The sequence below is a fragment of the Taeniopygia guttata genome, chromosome 3 (genome assembly GCF_048771995.1).
Source record: "Taeniopygia guttata chromosome 3, bTaeGut7.mat, whole genome shotgun sequence".
In the NCBI taxonomy this organism is placed as follows: domain Eukaryota; kingdom Metazoa; phylum Chordata; class Aves; order Passeriformes; family Estrildidae; genus Taeniopygia; species Taeniopygia guttata.
Genome location: NC_133027.1, coordinates 98,424,262 through 98,447,621, shown reverse-complemented (window position 1 = coordinate 98,447,621; position 23,360 = coordinate 98,424,262). Strand labels below are relative to the sequence as shown.

The 23,360-nt window shown below is 42.1% G+C and overlaps 1 protein-coding gene and 1 long non-coding RNA gene across 2 annotated transcripts in view; one reads left to right on the top strand and one right to left on the bottom strand.

Moving 5' to 3' along the window:
- Positions 1-1,534: 1,534 nt before the first annotated feature.
- EPAS1 (endothelial PAS domain protein 1) overlaps positions 1,535-23,360 on the top strand; it is a 76,379-nt gene continuing 54,553 nt past the window's right edge. The window contains exon 1 of the mRNA XM_030268989.4: positions 1,535-1,944. Coding sequence (XP_030124849.1) covers positions 1,919-1,944 — 26 coding nt within the window. The 5' untranslated portion in view covers positions 1,535-1,918. The remainder of the gene's footprint in view (positions 1,945-23,360) is intronic.
- Positions 22,124-23,360, bottom strand: part of LOC115494503 (uncharacterized) — a 94,086-nt gene continuing 92,849 nt past the window's right edge. The window contains exon 5 of the long non-coding RNA XR_012055288.1: positions 22,124-22,447. This is a non-coding gene — a long non-coding RNA (uncharacterized lncRNA). The remainder of the gene's footprint in view (positions 22,448-23,360) is intronic.

Genomic DNA, 23,360 nt, shown 5'->3' with positions numbered 1-23,360 from the left:
AAATACTTAAAATTTACTGAGTGGTTTAGATTTAGTCAGTTTGAATGCTTTTCTTGTCTGATTTTTGAAGGCAACTTGTTTATCCGAGTGAAGTGTTTTAAGATACAGCAAGGAGCGTTGACATCAGCAGAGATCAATGAAGGATGAAGAGGTCTATTTAATCTAGGAAATGAATGACTTGGGTCTTTGATCCTTTTGCATTCTCATATTCCCAGAAGGTTAAATTTAGTCCTGCATACACAAATTCTGTTTGACTAAGTTTACTTAGGTTTTAGATATTTGTGGGTTTCTTTTGTTTAGGTTCTCTTGTTTAACAAGAAAAAAAACCCAACTGTTACCACATAATTAGGCTGTTGCTGTGTAAGCATGTGTAGCTCTTTTCAGACTTGAGAGCAGAATATGCAAATTCAAACCCAAAAGCATTTCTTTAAACTTTCATACTGTATAAAAGAAAAAGAAAACACCCTCTGACCCATTGTATACAAACGAGCCTCTGAAATGACATAGGGAAATGGCTTAAATTTGTATTAGCAAGAAATAAGTCGTTTGTCTCATGTTGCCTACAGTACTTCCATTTTTCAGAAGTAAAAAAAAAAAAACCTTGTGCAGCCTAATGTGAAGTTGTGCATTTGGTTCAAGCTATAAAAATGTAGAAAACATGAGGATAAGGCTGAAGTTTCTACTATGCTGAAAGACAATATCAGGAAAATTTTTCATAATCCCTTGTCTAGGAAGGTTAGTTGCTTTGGTGTAAAATAAACAGAGCTCAAAGCAAGAGGGGTTTTTTATTATTTACATTTATCATAACTCCAGCAAGCTATAGCAGGTGCTAGCATGAGATGATGAGCTTTGGCGCTTCTTGCCACAGACTCGCTTCACCATGTGTCATCAACCACGAGTTTTAAAAGTGCCTGAATTGAAATATCCATTATGACACAGAAAATAAAATCGAAAAAACAGGGAGAGGGAGGAAGTCCCATCAGGGAGGTAAAAGAGCAGCCCTTGCTTCCTTGCACATCCCTCTGCCCCAAGCCGCCGCCACACTCCCTCTCCTCCATGTGCCACCCGGGCCAAGGGCGGCCCCGCACGCCTGCGATGGCTCCGGGGCCTCGCTCCAAGCCCGCATCGTCCTTGTGGCTTTTATTTTCGTAATAATAAATTTATTTTTTCAACACCCATGCCTCGGGCTGAACGGGGGGCGCTCCAGGGGGCGAGTGCGGGGCAGCTCCCCGCTTGCGGGAGCAGCGCTCGGTGCCGTGGCAGCACCGCAGCTGCTCCGCGGCCGCCGTGCAGGTGTCGCGGCGGCCCTCGGACCGCACCGGCGGGGAGATACCACGTCTGGGAAAAAAAAAAAAAGAGAGAGAGAGAGAAAAAAAGAAAGTTTAATAACGAAAAACTTAAATAACTAAAAAAATAAGCGGCGGAGGGGCGGGTGCCGTGCGCAGGAGCCCCGCCGCAGCCGCAGCGGTCCGGCGGGGCGGAGCGGCCCCGCTGAGCCCCGGCCGGGCCGGTGCCGGGGGCGGGGAGGCCGGGGCGCCCCGCGGGCCCCCATTGGGCGGCGCGGCGGCGGCGGCGGGGCCGGGCCGTGCGGGCCGGGTCCCGGGCGGAGGGGGCCGGCCCTGCCCCCGCGGCCGGCGGCTGCCCAAGGTTTAAAGTGAGAACTTTCTGCGGGCGGCGCCGAGCTGTACAGCCCCGCCGCCGCGTCGCTCCTGTCCCGCCGCAGCAGCCGCCGCTACCACCGCCTCCCCCGGGCGGGCCGTACAATCCTCGGCAGTGTCCTGAGACTGTACGCCCGCCTCGGGGGCGACCCGGTCGAACCGGACCCCGCTCCTCGCCCGCGGAGCCCCGCGTCCCGCGGGCAGGTGCTGAGCGCGCCCCGGCCCGAGAGGCGGCGCAGGAGCCGGCAGCAGCCGCCGCGATGACAGCTGACAAGGAGAAGAAAAGGTGAGGGGCCGCGGGCGAGGCGCCGGGCTGCTCGGGCCGCTGCGTCCTCCTTCCGCGGCTGCCCCCTTCGGCCGCGGGACTCCCCGCGGGCACGGGCCGAGGGGGCACTGCCCATGGGGGCACTGCCCGAGGGGGCACTGCCGGCGGGACGGCGCGGCCTCGCCTCCCCCCGAGTGCGGCGGGAGTGAGTTAGTTCGCCCAGCCCGGGCGGGGAGAGGGCCAGGGGCGCAGCGCTGCACCCCCTGGGGAAACCTGCGCTCCGTCCGGGCCGCCGCCGGGCTGGGAGCGCTGCCGGGGAGCTGCCCCCGCCGGGCGGCACCGCGGCCGGCAGCGCGCCCGGCCCCGGCCCGGGGAAGGCGGCCCCCGGCCGTGCCGGGCGGCGGGCAGGTGCACCTGGCAGGCAGGGCCAGCCAGCCGGTGTGCGGCCAGTGTCATGTACGCCATGGCAGGGCTTGGTACCAGCGAGGACAGAGGTGGTAGGTAACTATTTTTCACTCGAGGACGGGGGTTTTGAAGGTAGCAGCGCTCTTGGCAAAACGTGGTTTATAATTAAAGTCGCGTGGATGAAACTGACAGGCTGTGTAAATATTTCGCCACCTCGTCGCTCCAGTCTGAGACGCTGGCCGCGGTGCATCTCCCGCGGTTCACGGAGCTCCTCAGCTGTCAGCGGGTTTTCCCGGAGGGTCGAGAGCTCCAGGAGTGCCCAGCGCCTCGTTTGCTGCTGCCCTTCGAGAGGGATGTCAAGCTAGACATTCCCACACTGCCGGAGCGACTCTTCCAGCGAGAATCAAAGTAACGCACTGGTGGTTTTGTAGTTCATCGAAGAGTGTGTTTTCTTGTTGGTTCTTGAGAACAAACGTCAAAATAAAAGTCAGCGGTCCATAACACAGAAGTTACAGGTGGAGATTAAGTGAAGAATTATCTACTTATTGCTCCAAAGTTATAAACAATTCCTATGGATGAGAGAGGGCACGGACATGGGGAAAACTAAGCAAGTGAATAAAGGTCTGTGAAGCCCTGTGAAAGGATATGTATTCAGTCTGTTTCATACAGCAGGCAGTTACAAGGATCCGTTGATTATCAGCACAGGTTCTGGCTATAGATTCTCTATAGAGATGTGAATTATAGACTAAGAATTTTATGTTGCTATTTGTTGTGCGTACTATCCAGTTGACCATGCAGTAAACTTTAAACCCTGGGTTTTTGTTTGTGTAATAGCTCCTTTTTTATTGAGTCACCCTATGACGATATAATAGGGGAGGTATAGTGGTGTAAATCATACGTTTTCCCTCTAGTTCTGTTTTCCTCAGTTTACTGGAAACTAACGTATTAAGGTTAAACAGTTGCTTCAAGTGTATTTTATTTTAGATAGAGTGAAGAGTATAAATATACCTACATTTTGTGTCTTATGTTGTAGAAGTAAAAAATTATTGTACAGTATAATGTAGTTAAAAATGTGTTAGGAGTTTATGAGGCAAGAGGATGAAATAGTGTATATATTGGAAATGCACTGCATTCATTGTATTACTCTTTTTAATGGGACACTCTTAATCTCTTCAGTTTTAGCCTCTTTCTTTCAAGCAGAGTGAGGGATTGAGCAGTGTCTAATCTTGCAGGACAGCAGACTGAAGTGGTTTGGGGAAATACACTTCAGATACTACACAGGCTTCAGAGGACTGAAGTCTGAACCCTGATCCTGATTCTGTCACTGCTTTTGAATATTGTGATATTCAGTGACAATTCTTCTGTTTCTCTCAGAAGTAGGCTAATTGTTATCTGGTTCATGGGATTGTTGCGTAAAATAATGTTTGTGGAAGAACTGGGAGAGTGTCATATGAGGGACTTCAGATAGCTGGCTTGTGCCACCCTGTCAGTATGCTGTGGATATCCCCACTGAGGATGTACTCTATGTTGCTCGCTAAAACAAGATAGTTTTGCTTTCTTCATTTTCCTGTACTATTATAGAGTAGTTTTATTGCCTTGAGTTTGACAGTTAGTTTATTGTTTGCTATATTTTCCAGAACAGAATAGATAAGACATAGCAGCCCAACTTGCTAATAGCATTTATAAATCACTTTCACGGAGAAAAGGTGGGGCGATGTTACCAGATTTCCAGGCAGCTCTGAAACTGTGTTGAGGAGCAGTTCTCTGACTGTTAAACAAATGTTCTAAGTAGGATAATCTTTGATTCTTTTAATGGTCCGTTTAAGTTGAAGAACATCCTCAGGTCCTCATTTGAAGCTCTGTTTGCCAGCAGAAAAGAGCAGTTGCTTTATTTAGAACAAATGTTATGGCACTTTCAGTAGGCTGATTTCCCACCTTTAAAGTTAGTCCAAGATACAGAGCTGAGATTAATATGATTGCTCTTTTGATTAAAAAAAATTATCTACACAGTATTAGATACTCTCTTAAAATGCCAGTAATGAGGAACTGGGAGAAGGAAGAAATAAAAGGGCATAACACATTTTAGCAAATAGTAAAAGCAAAGAGAAAAGTGTCTGATCTGTACAGCTGTGCAGTACAATGACAAGTAGTAGGTAAGTCCCAGTGTAATTAGAGTAGTCTGATACAATATCTTGGCGTGTTTTTTAGTGATTTGCCAGACAGTTATGGCTGCTGTGTTAAATGAACAGCTCTGGATGGACAACAGTTTCTATTTGAGAAAAGTTTGAAACCAGGCTCAGGACAAGCCCCAAGTACCACTGAGAAGGATGCATCATTTGGCTTCACCTTTTCAGTTGTAGTTGGTACTTGGGAATTCTGTGTTTGTTTTCCAGTTGTATGAAAAATAAACCAATTTTGCAGCTCAGGGTGTGCTAGTGGTCCCCATGTAATTGCACAAGATATTTTGTGACCATAACCATGTAACGTTACAAAAATCCATTTAACTTTTTCTGGCCCAGATAGTAAAGAAATGGGATTGCCCCCAGTTATTGTCTAGGTAATAGACTGCTTTCATTTACCCTTTTACTTTGGGCTTTATTTGATGCTGAGCCCCTCTAATGAGATGCTTTGTGCCTCAATTTTTGCCGACCTTTTCCTTCAGGAGAGTAGTTTTGCCAAGCTGAGGTCACTCTTGGCTGTTCCTCCTCGGGATGAGGAAACTGTCCTGATGGCACAGTTCTCCAGAGCTCAGGTAGTTACTCGCTTGTAATGGATATAATTTGGATGTCAGGAAATGTGAGCATTTGGATGTGCCAAGGTGTTAAACTGGAGATTTCAAGAAACATACAGTCTCAGTTTTGTTCTCCCCAGTACATTTTCTGTGTGTCACTACTGCCAGATATGCTCCCTATTGCCTGTTAATTCTGTGATGGTGGTGACCAATGATCTTGTCCATTCTCTTGCCAACCTGGGTTTGTTCTTATACTCTTTTAATCCTCACTTTATGTACTTTAGCTGATGGAGCTTTGAACACTTTTCTTTGCAGACTATTTAATACATTACCCAGCTTCATAAAAAAAAGGTCAAGTTTTATTATTGCCCAACATCTCCCCATGCATAGCCCACATATTTTATTTACTTCTCTTTGCTTCTGTGTTAACATCTGCCCTTGCAGTTTTTGTTACTTGTAGTTATCAAAAGGAAATGTGATCTCCTGAATTCCTGGTGAGAAATGTGTTGAAATTGGCTGTTTAGCACGCACTTATAGTGTGTTAACATTAAGCAATTCGTATTTACGTTTCAGCACCACAAATTCAGGCACTTCATAGCTTGCAGGTCATCTTGAATGACCCTGGCCACTCACAGCCCTCCTACTTTGCTATTGACCCTTCTGTTTCTGTACTCACTGCCCCTTCTAATTTCTACAGATGTCTGGCTTTTCTACCAGAGGGTGGCCCAAGGGTACAGGCTCTGCCTTTGCCTGCAGTGACATGGAGCAGAGGTTGGGCTGAGCTCTGGCTTGGCAACCTGGCCTGCTTGGGAACTCTCAACTTCTGCTGCCCAGCTCCTGTGGTTTCATCTCGACAGAGCCAAAATATTTCAGCTTGATGAAGACTGAATGCCTTTTGCTTGGGGATAGTGTGAGTGCCTCCCAGTGTGTACCATCCTCCCAAAGTGATCTGGGCATCTGAGGATCTGTGTTTCACTGGAATGCTTCAAGGGCTTGCTCTGCTTGTGTTTAGAGCAAGTTGAAAATCTGTCAGCCCTTCATAAACACAATCTTTGTGTCGTGTCCTTTTCTCTGCATCTCTGTCGCATTTATCTTGTGTGGGTCATTAAGAATGTCTTGCATATTTGAGGTACTCTGTTAATGACCAGTTTTGTGTTTATGCTGCGAATTCAGGAGATCCATCATGAGTATCAAAAATGGATCTCTCTATATCTTTCTCTAATATTTTTTACTATGATGGATTCATAAATAGTAAGTATTTTTGTTTTCAGGTTCCAAGCAGGAGCTGCTGTTAGGTGTGGTGGGGGCAGAACTCTTCAGCATTAAACTTTTTGCTGTTCTTAGGATAAATATTAGAGTAAGGAAATGAGCAATACAAAGGCAGATTGTATTTTAAAATAATTTAAATATGTGGAGTGGTTTTATTCTGCTAAAGCTATTTGTGAAATGCTATTGTGCTAATTACTCCAATATTCATCGTGACGTGTATATCTTAATAGTTATAAATAGTTCTACTCCTGGTAGCTGGCACAAGGTTGACAGAACCCTTCTCTTAAATGAAGGGAAAGTGCAAGTGTGAATATTAAGCATCAGACAGGATTTCTCTTATTTATCATTCTTGTGCTCAATTTGTTTAAAAGGCAATATAATAAAGCAGTTTTCTGGTGAGGATAAAACCCTAACTGCTTATATATTAAAAAAAAATAACTTCTTTCTTACATTTACAGAGCTATTTTTCATGGAGACACTTTCTGAAGTCTTTGAAATGGGAAATTATTTTATTATGCATTTGTAAAGTAGCTTAATAAAGTACAGTAAGCCAATTGGCAGATAAGTAAGTAGTGTTCTGAAGTAACTCACTTAATTATGCTCTTCTTTAGCTCAAATCTAATTATGATTTTGGTTCTTTCCTCTGTGATTTTATTTAGGTCTAGAAAATTTAGCTGAAACAAAATCTACCATAATAAATTTTGATTAAATTGGCATATTTGGACCTGAAAGCAGTTAGACTTGTAATTTAATTTACTTGACTGTTATTACAAAGCTTTTGGAGTTGGTTAGCATCTCTATTATGCTTCTCTGTCCATTGCTTTATGTGACACAGAAGAGAAAGTCATCAAATGTTTTGCCAGACAAGAGGCAAAGTTGCTTTAGTTGAATTTTTATGTCTGATCTTCAGTCAAAGAGGTGCCCTGGTCTTGACCCTTTCTCTGTGTGCTAATATGTAGAATCAGCAGTTTTCTTTGATTTAGGGTACTGTTTAGGGTGTTGCCTCCAAGACGTTTGAAAAATTCAGAAACTTTACACATACTTCATGTTAGCCTATGGATGGACGATTAATACTGGTTTGTTGCAGCTTTATAAACAAATTCTGTGCATTTGAGCAGGAGGAAAAACCACTTTTTTTCTTTTGTTTGTGCTCTCAAGTAGGACAAAACCAGGATAATACAGCTCCTCAGTTGTTTTGATTCCTAATATAAATATGTTGAATCACCCCCCAAGTTACCAATGCTGCTTTATTCTGCTGTGTATGTATTTATGCACTGATTTGCTTTCAAACAAACATTAAGTAGCATGTGTTTTAATGTCAGGTATTTGTGGAAAATCTGTAGTACCAAACTGACTCTTTGGTCAAAGAGATTTCAGCAGCATATTGTGTTTCCAACAAGAAGCATCTCTCAAACTGCATCTTGCCTGTGCCTGGCTATTCCTCCAGTCCCTACTTCTCAAGCATGTCCCTAAATCCCAGCTCTGACCTGCATGAATGAAACCTCCAGGCCAGAATTTGGACAGTCTGTAAAGCAGGAATTTGATGGAGAGAATGAGTGGACTTTTCGGGATTTGGCTGGGATTCGTTTGCTTGTGTTTTTCATGTATATAAGAGAACAGGGATGAGTGCAGGGTCCTACACTGCTCTCTGTTGCCTGCCTAATTCTTTAAATCCTCCCCCCCCCCCAAACAAACAAAACAAACAAATAAAGTTTAAAAAAAAAAAAAAAGGAAAAGGTAACTCCTGGTTGTTTTCACCTCCTTTTCCACAGCCCTGGCAGAACAGAAGGCCGAAGCACGGAAACATCCCTTTATATTTAGATATGTAATATTGTGTGCATTCAACTACTTGTGCAAACAACAATATTTTTACAATGACATTTTGGAGCTAGAAGAGTGTGATCAGTCTCTTTGTTTCAGGAAATTGTGTTATCTAAGGAAAAGCTAAAATTAGAAGTGATATGGGGAGCGTTGTGCATGGTGACTTTTTTTTGGGGGGTGTGGTGTGGTTGGGTTTTGAGTTAGGTTTTTTTTAAACAGAGCATCTCTCCTAATGGATGAATCATGTGGGTGTAACTTATGGCACTTGATAGCAGGCAGTCTGAAGGTATATATGTAGTAAAGTTACTGGGGTCATTTAGAAATTATTTGGAACTACTGAAACGTGACTTTAATCTATTGTAAATATTTGTTACTCATTATCTAATATATCAAAATATATGCGGTCAAAGTTAGGCAAATGAAGGTAAGATATCAAGTGCAAATTTTGAACAATGGGCTACCAAGTCCTGGAAAAGGTGCAGATGCATTTGGTGAATATTTTCTGTAAAAACAAATATTTTCTTGGAAAACAATTTTCCAAAGCACAAGGGAAACAAGAGCTAGTGTTCTAGTTTGAGCTAGACTAAAATGAAGGGATTGGGTTGAGAAATTGTCAAGACATATGGAGACTGCTGAAACATTCTTCCTTTTTTCTTTGTCTTTCTTTTCTGGTGTTAGACTTAATTGGTTTTTTTTCCAGATCTTTACTGTACCAAAGTCTACAACACACATATATGTGTCCGGTTTGGTGGCTTGACCTCAATCAGATTCCTGTCTTCCTTTCAGGAGAAATCTTCAAATTTATCTGCTAAACCAAAATATTGGCTATTCCTTTTACATTATTTACAAGGCCCTCTCTACTTAAAGCCTTGAATTCAAAACAGTCCCGGTCTTTCAATAACTGCAGTTGCTTAGACGAGTTACCAGGTCTGATGAAAATACTTAGTCCTCTTTGGCTTGAGTTAAGCAGGAAGTGTGACTTGGCAATGACAAAGATCTTCTCTAGCTTTGGTTATGTGAACAGCTTTTTAAAGACTGTAGTATAACTGAAAGCATCACAATGAAGGCCCTCCATAACCCCTCACGGACTCCTGACACGACAGACAAGAAAGTCAAAATACGGGAGAGATGAAAAGAGCATGTTTACAGAATTTCTAACTTGTTCTCAAAGGACTGATAATTTCAGAGCCATGTTCTTGAAAACCTGCCTGCATATGCTGAGAGATAGACATGTCTATCTTTCCCAGGAAAGCTATTGCTTTAAGTAGCAGATATTATTATATCTTGAAATATAGTCATCCCAGGTGATATCCACCTTTGGCCTAGTACATGTGTTTTCTTCATGGAGTCAGCTTCTGAGTCCATTAACACAGAAAGTGGTTTGCTGAATGGTTTCAATTTAAGAGCCCAGTCCAGTGGCCTGAATAAGTTGCATGAAATCTTAAAAATATGCCCTACTATTCTCTTCTTAAAAGAGAACACTGTTGCTCATTTGTTGTGGCAGAGGCCTTATGAACTTTTTTTAATCTGCATGGAAAAAAAAATCATTAAGGGCTCATAATTTTGGTGCAAGCTTTCTGATGGTGTTCAAAAATTACTGTATAGTATTTTTCACTTAAGATATTCATGCTCTTGTAAGATAAATATTTGCTTAGGTAATAAGCTGAAGCAAGTATGAAGTGGGGTGCTTATTAGGCAGCTTTTATAAAGGTGGTGGAAGTATGCTTTAAAGAACATTCCTTGTATTTTGTTTCACCCTTAGCATATCTAAGGTATTTACTGCCATAAAAAAGGTGCTTTAACTGCTTAAGCTCATGGTATCACAGCTGTAGTCGTTTGCACTTGCATTTGTATGATAAACTACAAAGCAATCCTATTCAGCCATTGTGTTTGGGACATTCTCTGGCTGCTGTTGGTCTTCAGGCCCTGTCTATTCATTCACAATTGTATCACCCTCTCTGCCAGTAAATTCTAGGTATTATTGGGTACTTATTGTCAAAATACTTCAAAGATCATTGAGACGTTAAGAAACCACCCCACTCTTTATTTCTACACTTGTAATTGGGGAATGTTGCTAGGAATGTTCCCAGCTTTTAGCTGTCTGTGCAATTTGTATCCAAAAGTCGTTGCAAACAGCAAAGTATCTTCTGGGATGATAAGCATTGTTGTTCCTGGTTAGATTTTTGTGTGGCATTATGATGAAATAACAAACTCATTAGTTGATGGCAATGACAGTGTCTTCAGACTCTTAGGTATTTATGGTGAGTATTGACTTAAAGCTGATAGGAAGTTTGCTTAGAACAAAAATGCCTTTTGAGTGATCTGTGGAATGTCAGCGTCATACGTGGATGTGTGAGGAGAAATTAAACATTAAATTGCTTTATCATGCCATGATTCCTTAGGCAGTATTTCTCTGGAATACAAATCCAGTGACCAGTTACAGCTATACTCCACTCCAATTTCTTTTTTTTAAGGTCTCATTTGCCTCCACTGGGTTTTATAGCCTGTGAGAGAAGATTGCAAACTGGTGAAAGTGCTTTTGGTATTTTCCTATAGTTTTTGCCAGATGATTCTTCTGGAAAAGCTGCATTTCTCTAATTCAGTGAAGGTGGAGAGCATTTGGGAAAGGGTAAGCATTTTGGAATAACCTCTGCATATTGCCTTCACCATATGGTTTTTGGAAGAGCAGCAAGGCTTTGCCTACTGCTGGTTTTTCCCTTTCCTCTAATGTCGCAAAGGAAAACCATGACAAATGTGGCTCTTGTTTTACTTCTTCCAGTAGTCCCCATATTGATCTGGGAGACAGTTCCTGTTGTCCTGTAAGGTTGTCTTGCGCATCAAAGAATGCAGAGTTGGAGTTTGCCAGTTTTTGCACATGGGATGTCTGACTTTTGCTTGCAGAGCAGGAAACCAATGCCTCAAGACAGATAATTACACTTGGTCTTAACAAAATGGTGCTATTTACGCTTTCAAGGGAAGGTAGACATTTGGGGGTGTTGACCCCCCCTTTATTACTTAATGCAGCACTTCTATGTGCGTGATTAGGTGGAAGATGTCACATTTCACTGAGGGAACATTTCTTGGTTCAGCTGTGGGTGGGCTGTCTTTGTGCTGCAGCTGTAAGATTATCCGTTTGTGTTAATAAATCTGGTTTTTGGGTTTTTTCCCTGTGAATGATTTGAAGGATGTGTTTATTGCCATTACTAATCAGAGGGACATTTTTATGGGAACATCCTTTCTGTGTTCAGGTTGTCTCAACGCTTCTACTGGCTTTTTTACGTAATAGCAAAGCCATATTTATGTTGCCAGTGATTCACAAAAGGGGACTATCCCATTCGCTTAGGCATGTGCTGGCTTGAAAATGAAATAGAAGCAAGTGGAGATATCTTGAGGGAAACTTAATGCTGGTGTTTCGAAACAGCCATTATTTCCCATTTAAGAAAAACCAACCCCCCAACCCTACTTTGTTTGTCAGCTGCATGACTGGCCCGAACAAAGCCTCTCTGGCATGAGGACCTGGGCCAAAGCACCATGAAGCTGAATAAAATAATGTTTTAGATTCTGTCTCTTGAGCTTGTTCTCTCAGTAAAGTTGGCTGTGAAAGTAGCATCTAGTTGCTGACCTGGCTGCTGAACAACAGCTTTAGCAAGTGGGTCTGGCCTCTGCAGTTGCTTCTTCTGTCTCCTTTCCCCTCCACACCCTCTCTGAAAGCCCCTTGCTCAGCCTGGCTCTTTGTTCTGCTGAGTACTCAGGGCATTAAGTTGATAATGTAGCCTGGACAGTGTGGTGTGACTGATCACTGTAGTTATCCTAGCTCCTCAGTCTGGAAAACTGGGATGGTAGTACATCCTTCCTTCCACCCTTTGTGTGTCTTATTTATTTAAACTGTAAACTTTTTAAAATAGGGACTTTCTATTTCTATGCCTAAAACAATGCTGTAGATACGTTGGCAAGAAGCTTGTAGAATAAATCTAACTTAAAAATGCTTTAATAGGAGGTTGTCAAGTGGAAGGAGTCTGGTTATCTCTCACTCCTGTATTACCTGGTTAATTGCTTTCTTTACTGCAGCACTCCATATTATCCCTCAATATGTAGGTTACACCCACGTGCTGACAGGTGACCTACGCCTTCATTTGCTTCACCTTTGAATTTGTCCTCCTGCCATATAAGATCCATGTGCAATTTAGACGCCCCAAGCAATTGAGAAGGTGGGGGTGTTGGTGTCGGCAGCAGGAGATTGCAACACCCTGAAAGCATCTCAGAGATTATAAACCCCTTATTCTTTCAGATTTCATCATGGAGCAGGCAGGTGAGCAACCCACGGGGCAATAAGAGTGAAAAGGTGGGTTTGACCGTCACAACAAAACCGGTCTTTTCTGCAGATGGGGAGTTCAGTAGGGTTTCAGCCAGCGATCATTTGCTCTCAGTTCCTTTGAACTGTAAGAAAGTAGAAGAGTGCTGACATACAGGGTTATTGGGACATGGGTTTAGAGGTCAGAATACGCAATCTCATTCACGGAGACTGAAGCCTGTGGATCCTCATTAGTTAAGGCTTCTCTTGCATATGGGTGCCAGGGCGGGCCTGAAGGCAGAGCCCATGCAGTGTTCAGTGTAAAGAAGAACAGTGAGAAAAGCCTAACGTTTTAGACAGATTTGGCAGCTTTGCACACTGTGCGCAGGCCCTGAAGAAGATAGTGCAAGAAACTGTGTTATCTGTATAACACTTCTTTCCCTTTGCCCACCAAATCATAGGACAACATCCCCTGCCCCTCAAACCTAAATGTCACTGTAAACATGGTATAACTGAATTCCAGCTTCTCAAATGGCAGATATGAAGCAATGAACCAGTGACCAGCAGTATTGCTTTCTGACATTTTTAAAAAGAAGTATTTTAAAGGAAGCAGGTGACAGCAAATGGTGCTTATTCCAATAGGAACTTTTCAGTGCTCTTCTAATGTGGGGAATAAAATGAGCAGGGAGCAAAATCAGCATTGTAGGTCACAGTAGGGATTTTGGGTGCAGTGACAGCTAATGTGGAGCAGAAGTCCACCTAAAGGCAGAGCTGAAAGAGGAAGAGTGCCTGCCACCTGACCTGTTAAAACCTTTTAAGAAGAAACTCTGCCAATGTGAAGTCATTACAGAGCATTCCTTCAGAGGGAGTCATATGGTGAATACAGTGCAACTATAAAATGATTTCATGTTATATTGCATTTTGAGTAGGTTACAGCCAGGGAAAGGGCCTACTGAGTCATTTGGGCTGTGTGCTCCTGTTGGTTTGGTTTCCTAAGTTTCTCTTTGTTTACCTTAATTACATTAATTAATCTGACTTTTGTACCAAAAAAGCCTCCATGTTCATAATGTCTAGAACTTTTATCAAAATGGAGTTCAGTTCCTGCCTCAGACTTCTGGATACTGTTTTGTGAAATTGCCTTTGAGGAAAATAAAATGTCAGTTGTGTGTGATATAAACCTTCATCCCTCTTAAAAGAGAGTTTCATCATCATTTCACTTCAGGTTTTAGCTGGTGGATTGAGCAAATGAAATACCTTTGCAAGGTATGAGGAAAGTAAAACAAACATCTGTTCTTATACTGTTACTTGTATAGGAAGTCAGTTCTGATTTACACTTGTAAGAAGGAATATTTGGTGGGCAAATGAATTTCATTGTGCTGTGTTTGCCCTTATATCAGATGTTTTAGTGAAGCTGTGGAATATGAAATCAATGTACTGAAGGAAGGTAAAGAGAAGGCCTCAACCTAGAGATATACTTGCTCCTGAGAGGCAAAACAATCTCCTCTCCCACCTCAGAGGAAGTAAATATCTTATTGTGCTTGTGATTGGAGGTATATTATAGTTTGCTGTTGCTGAATATGGATTGCGTATAGGAAGTTTGGATAAGGATTATGGCTCAGTGAACTACTTGGAAATCAAAAGAAACTTTAACAGATGATGAGACAGTGATTGGATGAATTATCCCCTTCTAGCTTGTTTCCTTAAGGGATCAAGGTTTACACAGTTATAGTATGTCTACCTCTATGTCTGATAGAGCTGTAGAGATCTCAAGGGTATTAAATAACTGGGAGTAGATATTGTAATGGCTACAGGGAAAAGTTACAGCTACAAATCCGTTTCCCTGTAGAGACGAGTTGCTATGGCTTAAGAAGTCCAGGTGTCAGCCAGCTACATGCTCGCAGCTTGCTGTGCCATTGGTTCCAGGATCCACCAGGAGTCTGCAGAATCTGGAGGAGTGTGTTTTTGCTATCGCCCTTGTTGGCACAACAGCTTGTTGCTTTTGTAGCATGGTTCACTAGTTAACCCTTGTGATGTTTTAAATACTTATGTGAGCTATTTGCCTTGCTATTTGGCAGAAAGAGATACACATAAAAGGCTGATCCTTACTCTGGGCATTTCCGAGTGTTTCAGTGTGCTTAGACCTTACTGGTTTTGGGCGAAGAAACTGCTGTGCTAACTATGATTAATAAAAAAGCTCAATACTGTGGTCTATTGTCGACTGGCCACATTAAAACCACCAACGTATACTTCACTCAGGCCTTGAGAGGTGCAGCTAGACTTGTTTCTGCTGGATGGGGACCTTTGGCTTCAGCTGAAGAAACAACTGCACTTCTCAACAGCTTTAACTCTGGATCTGGCTGTAGAAAGATCTGTTTTGTTTGGAGAGGGCCAACTGTATTTGTGTTGGTGTTGATTGTCGGGGTTGTGATTAATTTTGGGCATTGTTATACTGGCTGTAAGAATGAAGGCATTGTCACCACTACCATTTTCACTTTCCTGTGTTGTTGCAGGGCTTGTTTAATTATTTTTGCAAGAGCAGTATGTTATGGGAACCTTTTCATGTGCAAACCACATTGAAGGCGGGAATCTCCTGTTAAGAGTTGTGTATTATGTTCCCATAAGCAAAGGTAATGATGAAAACTTTTAAAATTGGTTCATTGGCTTTGGCAATTGGTATCTACTGAAGATCTCTTATACTTCTCAGAATCACTTCCCCCAGTTGAGGCAGTACTACTGTTTGGTTTTTGTTTGTATTATGTATTTGCTGGAAGGAGAGTGCTATTGTGTGTTTTTTGAGGGTGGTTACAAACATAAAATAGATTCTCTTGAGAACGCTTTGTCTACTCTCATCACAATTGGTAATTGTTTTGTGTTGTGTAACACTCTGCATGCTGTGCTTCTTATTTGGCAGTGTGTGTGTGAACCTAAAACTGGATTTCCACGTCCAGCATTTTATCACTGATGTTTTAAAGGTGAATCCTGGAACAAAGCATAAAACCTCTCTGAACTCATGTAGTGCTAAACGATGAATGTTTACTGAATTATGGCAAATTTTTTCAGTAATTTGGGAAATCAAGTTTGCTACATTTTAATGGATGTCTTCTCCAATTAGGACCTGTGTGAGGTAGCTTTCAAAAATAAAAAAAAACAACCAAATCCCACTCCCAAAAGAATTACTTTTGATGTTGAAGTAGACTAAAATAGTATATTTATTTGCAAGGTGGGTGTCATCCTTTTGCACAAGTGTATTTTAACAGGTCGTTCCAAAATGCCAAAGGAAAAGGAATCCATACTCCTCATATATCCTATTAGCAGAGAGCCTTGAGGTAGAGATAGGCAAGATGTGCAGAAAAAATGCAGCTTCTGCCAAACGTTTTCTTTGTAGGTCACTTATTGTAGTTGCAATTACAGGGAGTATAAGAGCAAGTGATCTATTAGCAAAGCCATGAAAATAAACCATTTGCCACTTCTAACAAGTGCTGGACCAAAATATGCCTCAAATTTTAAAAATAAGTGAAAACTTGGCGAAAAGTAAGGCCCGGTTTTATCTGCATTTCATCAGGTACAGGGCGTCCTGGAATGCAGCCCACTGGCAAAAGCATGGGGAGTGTTATCCTTTGCAGCACTGGGAATGTTCTCTGCTGAATTTGGCGCCAATGACCGAGCTTTGCTTGTTAGCTGAAGTTCACACAGACTCCTTGCCAGGCCTGCCCAGAATGCTGTCTCCTCTGACTTCCTGTGGTCTTGCATAATATTTCCTTGCTTCTTGTATAACTGCGGCTCATTCTGGTCACTGCCCAGTTTGTACGGTCGACTTTTTAAAAGGCCAGTCCTGCAAACGTGCGGCCAAGCCATGTCAGTGGCGGGAGGCGTCCCGGTGGTGACGCCAATGGGAGCACCCTTCCACGGGGAAACCACCAGCAGCGGGGGCGTATGTCAGTGCCGACATGTCTGAAGGCAATAAAGTTGGCTGCTGCAGCCTCGTGACGAGATAAGCGTGAGGCACGACTTCAGATTGACTGCACCTTTGAAATATGTGCCACTGTTGCTCTGATTTCTGTAACAAATATAGGCTTTTATTAAGGGTGGGGGAGGCAGCACACAATGAAAGCGCATTTTCAGAGTGCTCTGAAATTCTTGTTATTGCTAGTAGCCCCTCAGTTAAAAGTCCTTACGTTTGCCTTGAAAACATGCTCCGGGTATCCAGAGTGTTAAAGACAACAATAGGAATGTCAGGAAGGAGTTTCAGAAACCAGTATTTTCATGCTGATGGTTTTTAATACTTCCACACAAGTTGTTTCTACAATTGTCTGTGGTTAAAATATGCATTAGTTTTGCATCACTGTTGAAGTGAGTGTATTTGATAATGTTTACCATTTACCAGCCTAGATTATTTGTATGTTTTGAAAGTGTACTTCATAGCAGCTTGTGCCATGTCACTGTGTTTATGCTGATTATTTTCTAAATATTTGCGTTTGCACATGTACTTATATGTAGAACACTGTGTGTACTTACGGAGCTGTACTTATGTACTTTACTTATGGAGCTAGTAACTCATTTTCAGAAAGACGTTTGTCTAATTTGACACTTTCTACACAGTTTAAACACAGTTTTCAAACTGTTACTCATGTTCTTTGGCAAACTTGTTCCTGGCATGGCTTTGAAAAGCTGAAGGGTAGAGATGACAAAATAGTCACTTCAGTATGTTTGTAAACTTACTCAATAGACTGTACTGATTTTTCCTGTTATGGTTCCCAGGTCATGTAGGATCTTCCAGTGAAATACTATCAGCTTTGAAGATACAGAAGAATAATTTTAAGGGAAAGTATTAGAATTGACGTAGTCATCTCACTTACGTGAGACAGTGTTTAAATTGTCTTATACTATCATCTTTTCCATGAATCCAGGTTATCCAGTTGTCATAGAAAAAGTCATGCTGCCTACACATGATTTCTTGCAACACCGTCTTTTAATCTGATTAATTTAATGGAAAATTAACTTTTACTGGTTAATGTGTGTTATGAGACAGATTTCCTGGTCACTTAGTGGCTGTAGTCTGTAGTCTGGTTTGTTACCTTGTGTTCTTAGGGTCAATGTTTTAATGGCTACAGTCTAGCTAATGCCATACTTGGAGAATTTTCAGAGCAATAGAGTGGTGATACTACTGACGTCTAGCAAATAATTTTATATGAGCACTCCTTGGGGGCATGTATGACATACTGCATTTTTGACAGATGGATGCAAAGCCAGAAATCCTAGTATGGCTTGACCAAACAGTATGGTTGCCAAATAAACCAGGTTAACCTCAACACGTTTTGACTAATGATGGAGAAAAGCAACAAGCTTGCTACACAGTGGTGGAATTTGGAGTCCTGGATAAGCCATCCAAATATGAATGAAGAAGTAGAAGTAGGCTGATGCTGGGGTTGGCCCCAAGATTAGGGAGGGCACATAAGAATTGCAAAAGGTGTTGGGCTGAGCACTATTCAACCAGCTGGAGAACACATTTCACTGTCAATAAAGATGGCTTTTCTTTCCAAATGGAAACAGTTAGATATTTTAGGACTTGACAGTCAATTTATTTTAATAAGTGTATGTTCCTCCTTTGTGATTTCAGAAAAATTGTTTTGCCTTATAAAGTCAGAGCTAGAAATTTACCTTGCATATGGAATAACAAGATTTAGGAACTCCTGTTCAAAAAAGATGGGCTGAGCCTTAGTCCTTTTGGCAGTGTTAAAAAGGCACACGTGCTCTCTGAATCCAAATGTAGCCAGGTGTTGGAGAGATCCATGGTCACATGGGCATGTTCACTTTTCCTTTTTCTTTGATGATTTAGAAATGTGCACGTGGGCACTGAAGATTTGAGGGTTTAATCCTCAGCTGTAGAGGCAGACAGATACCCGCCGCATTCAGTGGGAGTTTTGTCCCAGTAAACAGCTCGGGATTGTTCACTTGTATACACGTCTAAATGTGGATCTCAGTCAAGTAAACACACATGTAGCTGTACGTGTTAATTGGTTCTCAGAGCCGGGAACACCCTGTGTCCCTGGCGTCACTGGGGACACGGCCACACCTGGAGCTTCATGCGGGCCCGTGTTAAGGACACCGCTGGCCCATCCAGCGTGTGTCCTGCTGCAGGAGAGCAGTGATAGGTATCTCTGGGGGTACAGCAGCTCCGTCACTCAGCTTTTGGTGCACGGAGATACTGCTCTCCTTTGAAGGATCTGTTAGGGCAGATACACGCTTCCAAAATGCCTGTGCTCACAGATAAAGCAGAAGGGAGCAGCTCGCCTAGCACCGAATATTTTCAGCCTGTGTGCCTGCTCCTTCCTGAAGCTGAAGAGCTTGCTTGGTGTTTCTCAGGCTGAACTTTTACAGAAGCAGGAATAAACTTCTCATCTAGAGAAGAGTCTGTATAATGGCTAGCTGGGAGCAGCAGAAATGTGGCTATGTTCACAGTGCCAAAGAGCATTAGAGTGCTTCTCATGAGCTGTATGCTTCAGCTGGCAAAGTGGCAACACCTGTGAACCTCTTTCACAGACATTGTGCAGAGGGGAATGAGAAACTTCTCATACAGGAGAAGTCTCTCTGTGGAGAGAGAGTGGCCAATATTTATTTTAGCTTATTCTTATAATTTGAAGTTTTTTAAGGGCACTTGCCCGCAGGTTGTAGTCTGTCAGCAGGGAAAGGCAACCTTGTGACATTACAGCAGAACACGCCGTGTCTCATTGTAACTTGTATGCTGTCATTAGGGACCTGAGTACATGAGGGAATGCTGTAGGTGTGTAACAACAATGTTAATGCATACTATAAAATCCAGTCTCATTAAGTGCTGAAGACCTCAGGAGTTTTAGAAGAGCTTCTCTTACTGCCTGATGTAGTAATTCAGTATACTTAGCCTCTTAGAGGATAGGTCTAATAACAACGATTAGTACATTTATATGTTTAAGTATGCTTAAAAAGCTTAAATGGATGTGGTTTGAAAAAGTGAAATGAAAGAACAGTAAAACTAGCATTAAAATCTAGCATGTGCTATGGTGAGGAAGTATAGTCTTAGCCATACTCACAAAAAATAGAGATCTAAAAGGTTCCTGGTTGACAGATCTGTCAGAACAAGCAGAAGTGAATAGTAAATGTTAACTGTTGCTTATAATGTTTTGGGTTTTTTGTTTGAGTTTTTCAAAGCATTAGGGATGTGATGCTGTGCAATAAAAATTATGAAAATGCACCTTTTCGAAATGTTAATGCAAAAGTCCCAGAAAGAGCTATAACATCTTAGAGTGTTCACACTTCAGTTTCTCTAAAAAGGAAAAAAAAAAACTTTTTTGTTTGCTTTAATAAGTAAGTATGGGAACATTTTTGAAAGAAGAGCTTAAGGCAAAGGGAGCTTTAAGAGAGGACAAGAGGCACTTTCCTTTTGCTGTTACTAGAGCCTGTCTAGGCTTGGTGAGGTTGTGTTTTTGGGTGGAGGTGGCAGCACCAATGCTGCCTGGGGGCTGGGAAAGAGCAGAGGGGCTCTGCCCTTCCTGCGGAGGGAGCTCTGTTCAGCAGCATGGCTTTCTCCTGAGGAGACTGCTCTGTGGGACTATGCCCAAAGGGCTGGCAGGATAGGACCAGCACCAGGCTCATGAGCAGTTCTTGTCTCTTGAGTGTTGTGCTGGCCTACTGCAGCAGGCAGTAAGGGGTTCTGCTGAGGCTTGGGTGTGTGTTGGACTTCAGTCATCAAAAGCACCCATAGCCACTGCTGGAGGTTTGACGAACAGACTTTCCTGGGGTCAGCGCTCAGGGGAAGGCTGAGAGGCATGGAGGCTGGGAGAATGTTTTGGGGAAACATCTCTGCTTTCTGTGTCCTCCTTGAGGTGTCTGCTGATTGAAATGGGCTGATGGAAGATTCTGGGCTACATCATCCTTTCACCTTGCCTGCCAGGGATATTGCTGTGTATTCCTCTGTAGGACAGGCTACACCAATAGGACAGAAAGGGTTCATGAAGGGGAAAACCAGATTTATTCAGCCATACATGCTTATTGACCAGATATCTCATGGTTGTATATCTGTTAATATGTATATGAACCAACTTTTAGTCTGATGTTTAATAGATAAGGGCTCTTATAAAATTCTGATTTGCCCTTTTTTTTTTCTTTTTTTTTTTTTTCCAGAGAAACAAACATTTGGTACTAGCAACCATAATTATTACATACCAATTATTCAGGCTATTCACCAAATTACATGTGGTTGTTTCCACAGCAAAACACATTTTTGCATACCCATAGCACACCACTAGCCTTGGCCTAAATCTGGGGGATTACAGAGATAAGATACTAACCATGGTTAGCATCATCTTCTGATAAACTGGAGCATCAGTAGGGTGCAGAGCTATAGCCTTGAAGGCAGAGAAAATGGTATTTAGGGCTCTTTGAAAATCTTGGTTTAGGGATTGCATAGGAATGATAAACAGATTTTTGCAAGGTTTTATGGGGACACTGTTGTTAAATTTTGCAGTAATTATTGAACTCCTTTCTTGTTGCTTGAGAACTGGTGCTCTCATTTGTTTGTCACTGTTTAATCATTGGAGTGAAGCACTTAGTAACAAATTGCAGCATGGGGAAATATTAAGGTTGTCTATTTCAGGCAACATTTGAATACTGAAAACATAGGTAAAATGAAAGGTGAAGGTTAATGGTTTAATAACAAGGTCTCCAGGACCATGCCTTATGTCTAGAAGGCAGTAATTTGCATTTGTTTCCTGTAGGGTGACTTTACTGAGGAACTGAAGGCACTTAGCATATGCAGATGGTGCAACTCTTCTATGCATCTTTAAAAAATATAAAGTCTGTGGTGGAGACTTTAGAGATGTCAAAGGAGAAGGAGTGAGGCACTGACAGACAGAAGGGTGCTGGTGCAGGCAGGGAGTGACTAAGAGTGGAGATGGTTATGTGCCCTCAAAAGCTGGAGGGACACCAGGATGGTTAATGAAGGCAAATAGGCTCTGTTTAGGGAAAGAATGTTTATATGCTTGATAGAATTGCATATTTAGCAAATCACCTTAAATACATTTAGTGGTTACCACTATTTGTATACAAAGCAAATCCATAATTACAAAGCTGTTCTTGTTTTTGAAATGTCATGTGCCAAACAAGATGTAGATATTTGTAGGGCATGGTAATGTCAAAGATCACCTGTGTGAAAAAGATAGGTTTATGGGTACAGCTACACTCAGAAACCAGCTGAAGCTAAATTCTCATTTGTGTCATGTTGTGAAAACTCAACTTTCTTCAAGTATTTGATGCTGGCTTCTGCAGAACCTGCAGCAGATGTTGTGGGTGGTGGGTGGCTGTAGACAGGGCATCTGGTGGAGCAAGAGACTGGCGGCCTCAGGCTCTTCAGCATTTCTCTGATGCTGGTCAGGCTGTGCAGTACGTGCAACAGCATCATTAATGTCCCTTTGTTCTTCCCCAGTGCTGTATGAACAGCTTGGGGCAGAAAGAGATATCCTTATGTTCAGCTTGCTGATGATGACAATGTCTCGTGAAACTCAGTAGTTTCTCTTGGCCTTTTTGATCATGCTGATAGCTTCTTCTGGAACCACCTCCATTATATTGACACTCTTGCTTTTTTGAAGTGTTTCAAAAAGTTCAAGAAGAAGTGTTTTATTGGATTTTTTTGGGGTTTTTTTTTAAATTTAATTTTATTGGTTGATTGGAGGCAGTATTAGAAAAGTGAGTTCTAAGCACAGTTGGAATGGCAGGTTCCTAGACAGTTCAGCACACATATCCAGCAGCCTTCCCTCTCCTTCCAATTTTCCTGATGTTGTTTGAAGATAAATTACAGACATGAAATAGTGTACAGGTCAGATGCCTAGCACAAGAGCCAAGGGCTTTAGCTCTGGCCGAGTGGCCAAGCTCCCACCAGGCGTCCCCCAGGTTAGCTGCAGGGTATTGAACTCGCTGCTCCAGTCCAGCTTGTAGAGCTCACAATCTCAAATTACTTAAAATTGTTCACTGAATCTCTGCTCAAAACAAACAAACAAACAAACAAAAAAAAGTGAGCACCCCCAAGTCTTTTTGTAACGCTTAGTAATAGTTCACAAAGAATTGTAATACATCAGGAAAAATACACTATTTACAGCAAAATATGTCCAATGTCTGCAGTAAGGGACTGGTTTTGTCATCCTTTCACAGCACATTTTAAAAGGGTGTAAGAGCACTAACTGTTGCAGACATGAGTGCTGGGACTAGCTGAAAACATGGGCATTTTGTGCTTTTGCCTGCCCTGCTTATGCCCTCTTCTGTACTAATGGGACTGTATGGGATGTCACTGGCCACAGCACTTTTGCTGTTATATATAAACTAAATTTAAGGAACTTTTAGTGTTTGTTGTGCACAGTGAACCTCTGGGAAAGCTTCAACCTTTGACCTCTGTAGTGGGTTATGACAGGGAAGGTTCGTAAGAGCTTGATTTAGACTCATCTCTGGAAAGCTGGTTAAAAATATTCAACTGCCATGTTCTTCCTCCTCCCCCATCTCAGTAGAGGTCCTCTTAAAATACATACTCTGACACTGCATTTTTGTCCTTTCTTTGGGAGCCCTGTAGGGAAGGCTGCTTGTAAGGAAATGATTAAATTATATTCATGTTTGTGCTTTAAAATTGTCTTGGTGTTAGTTCAAGAAGTATTTTCTTGCTCTTCCAAATTTCCACGTGCTTTAATATTAATCTATTTTCATCAATGTGACCTGCCCCAGCAGTAACATTTGTTTGTAATTGGGCATGTAATGTTTGCTGAAGAGGCAGAAAAACTAAATTAAATTTATCCAAGATTTTTAAAAATCTTATTCTGAGAAAAATGAGGGATTTATTAGAAAATATAAAGACACTTGACAATATTGGGGTAATAATGTCACAAACCTGAATAGTCAATAAAG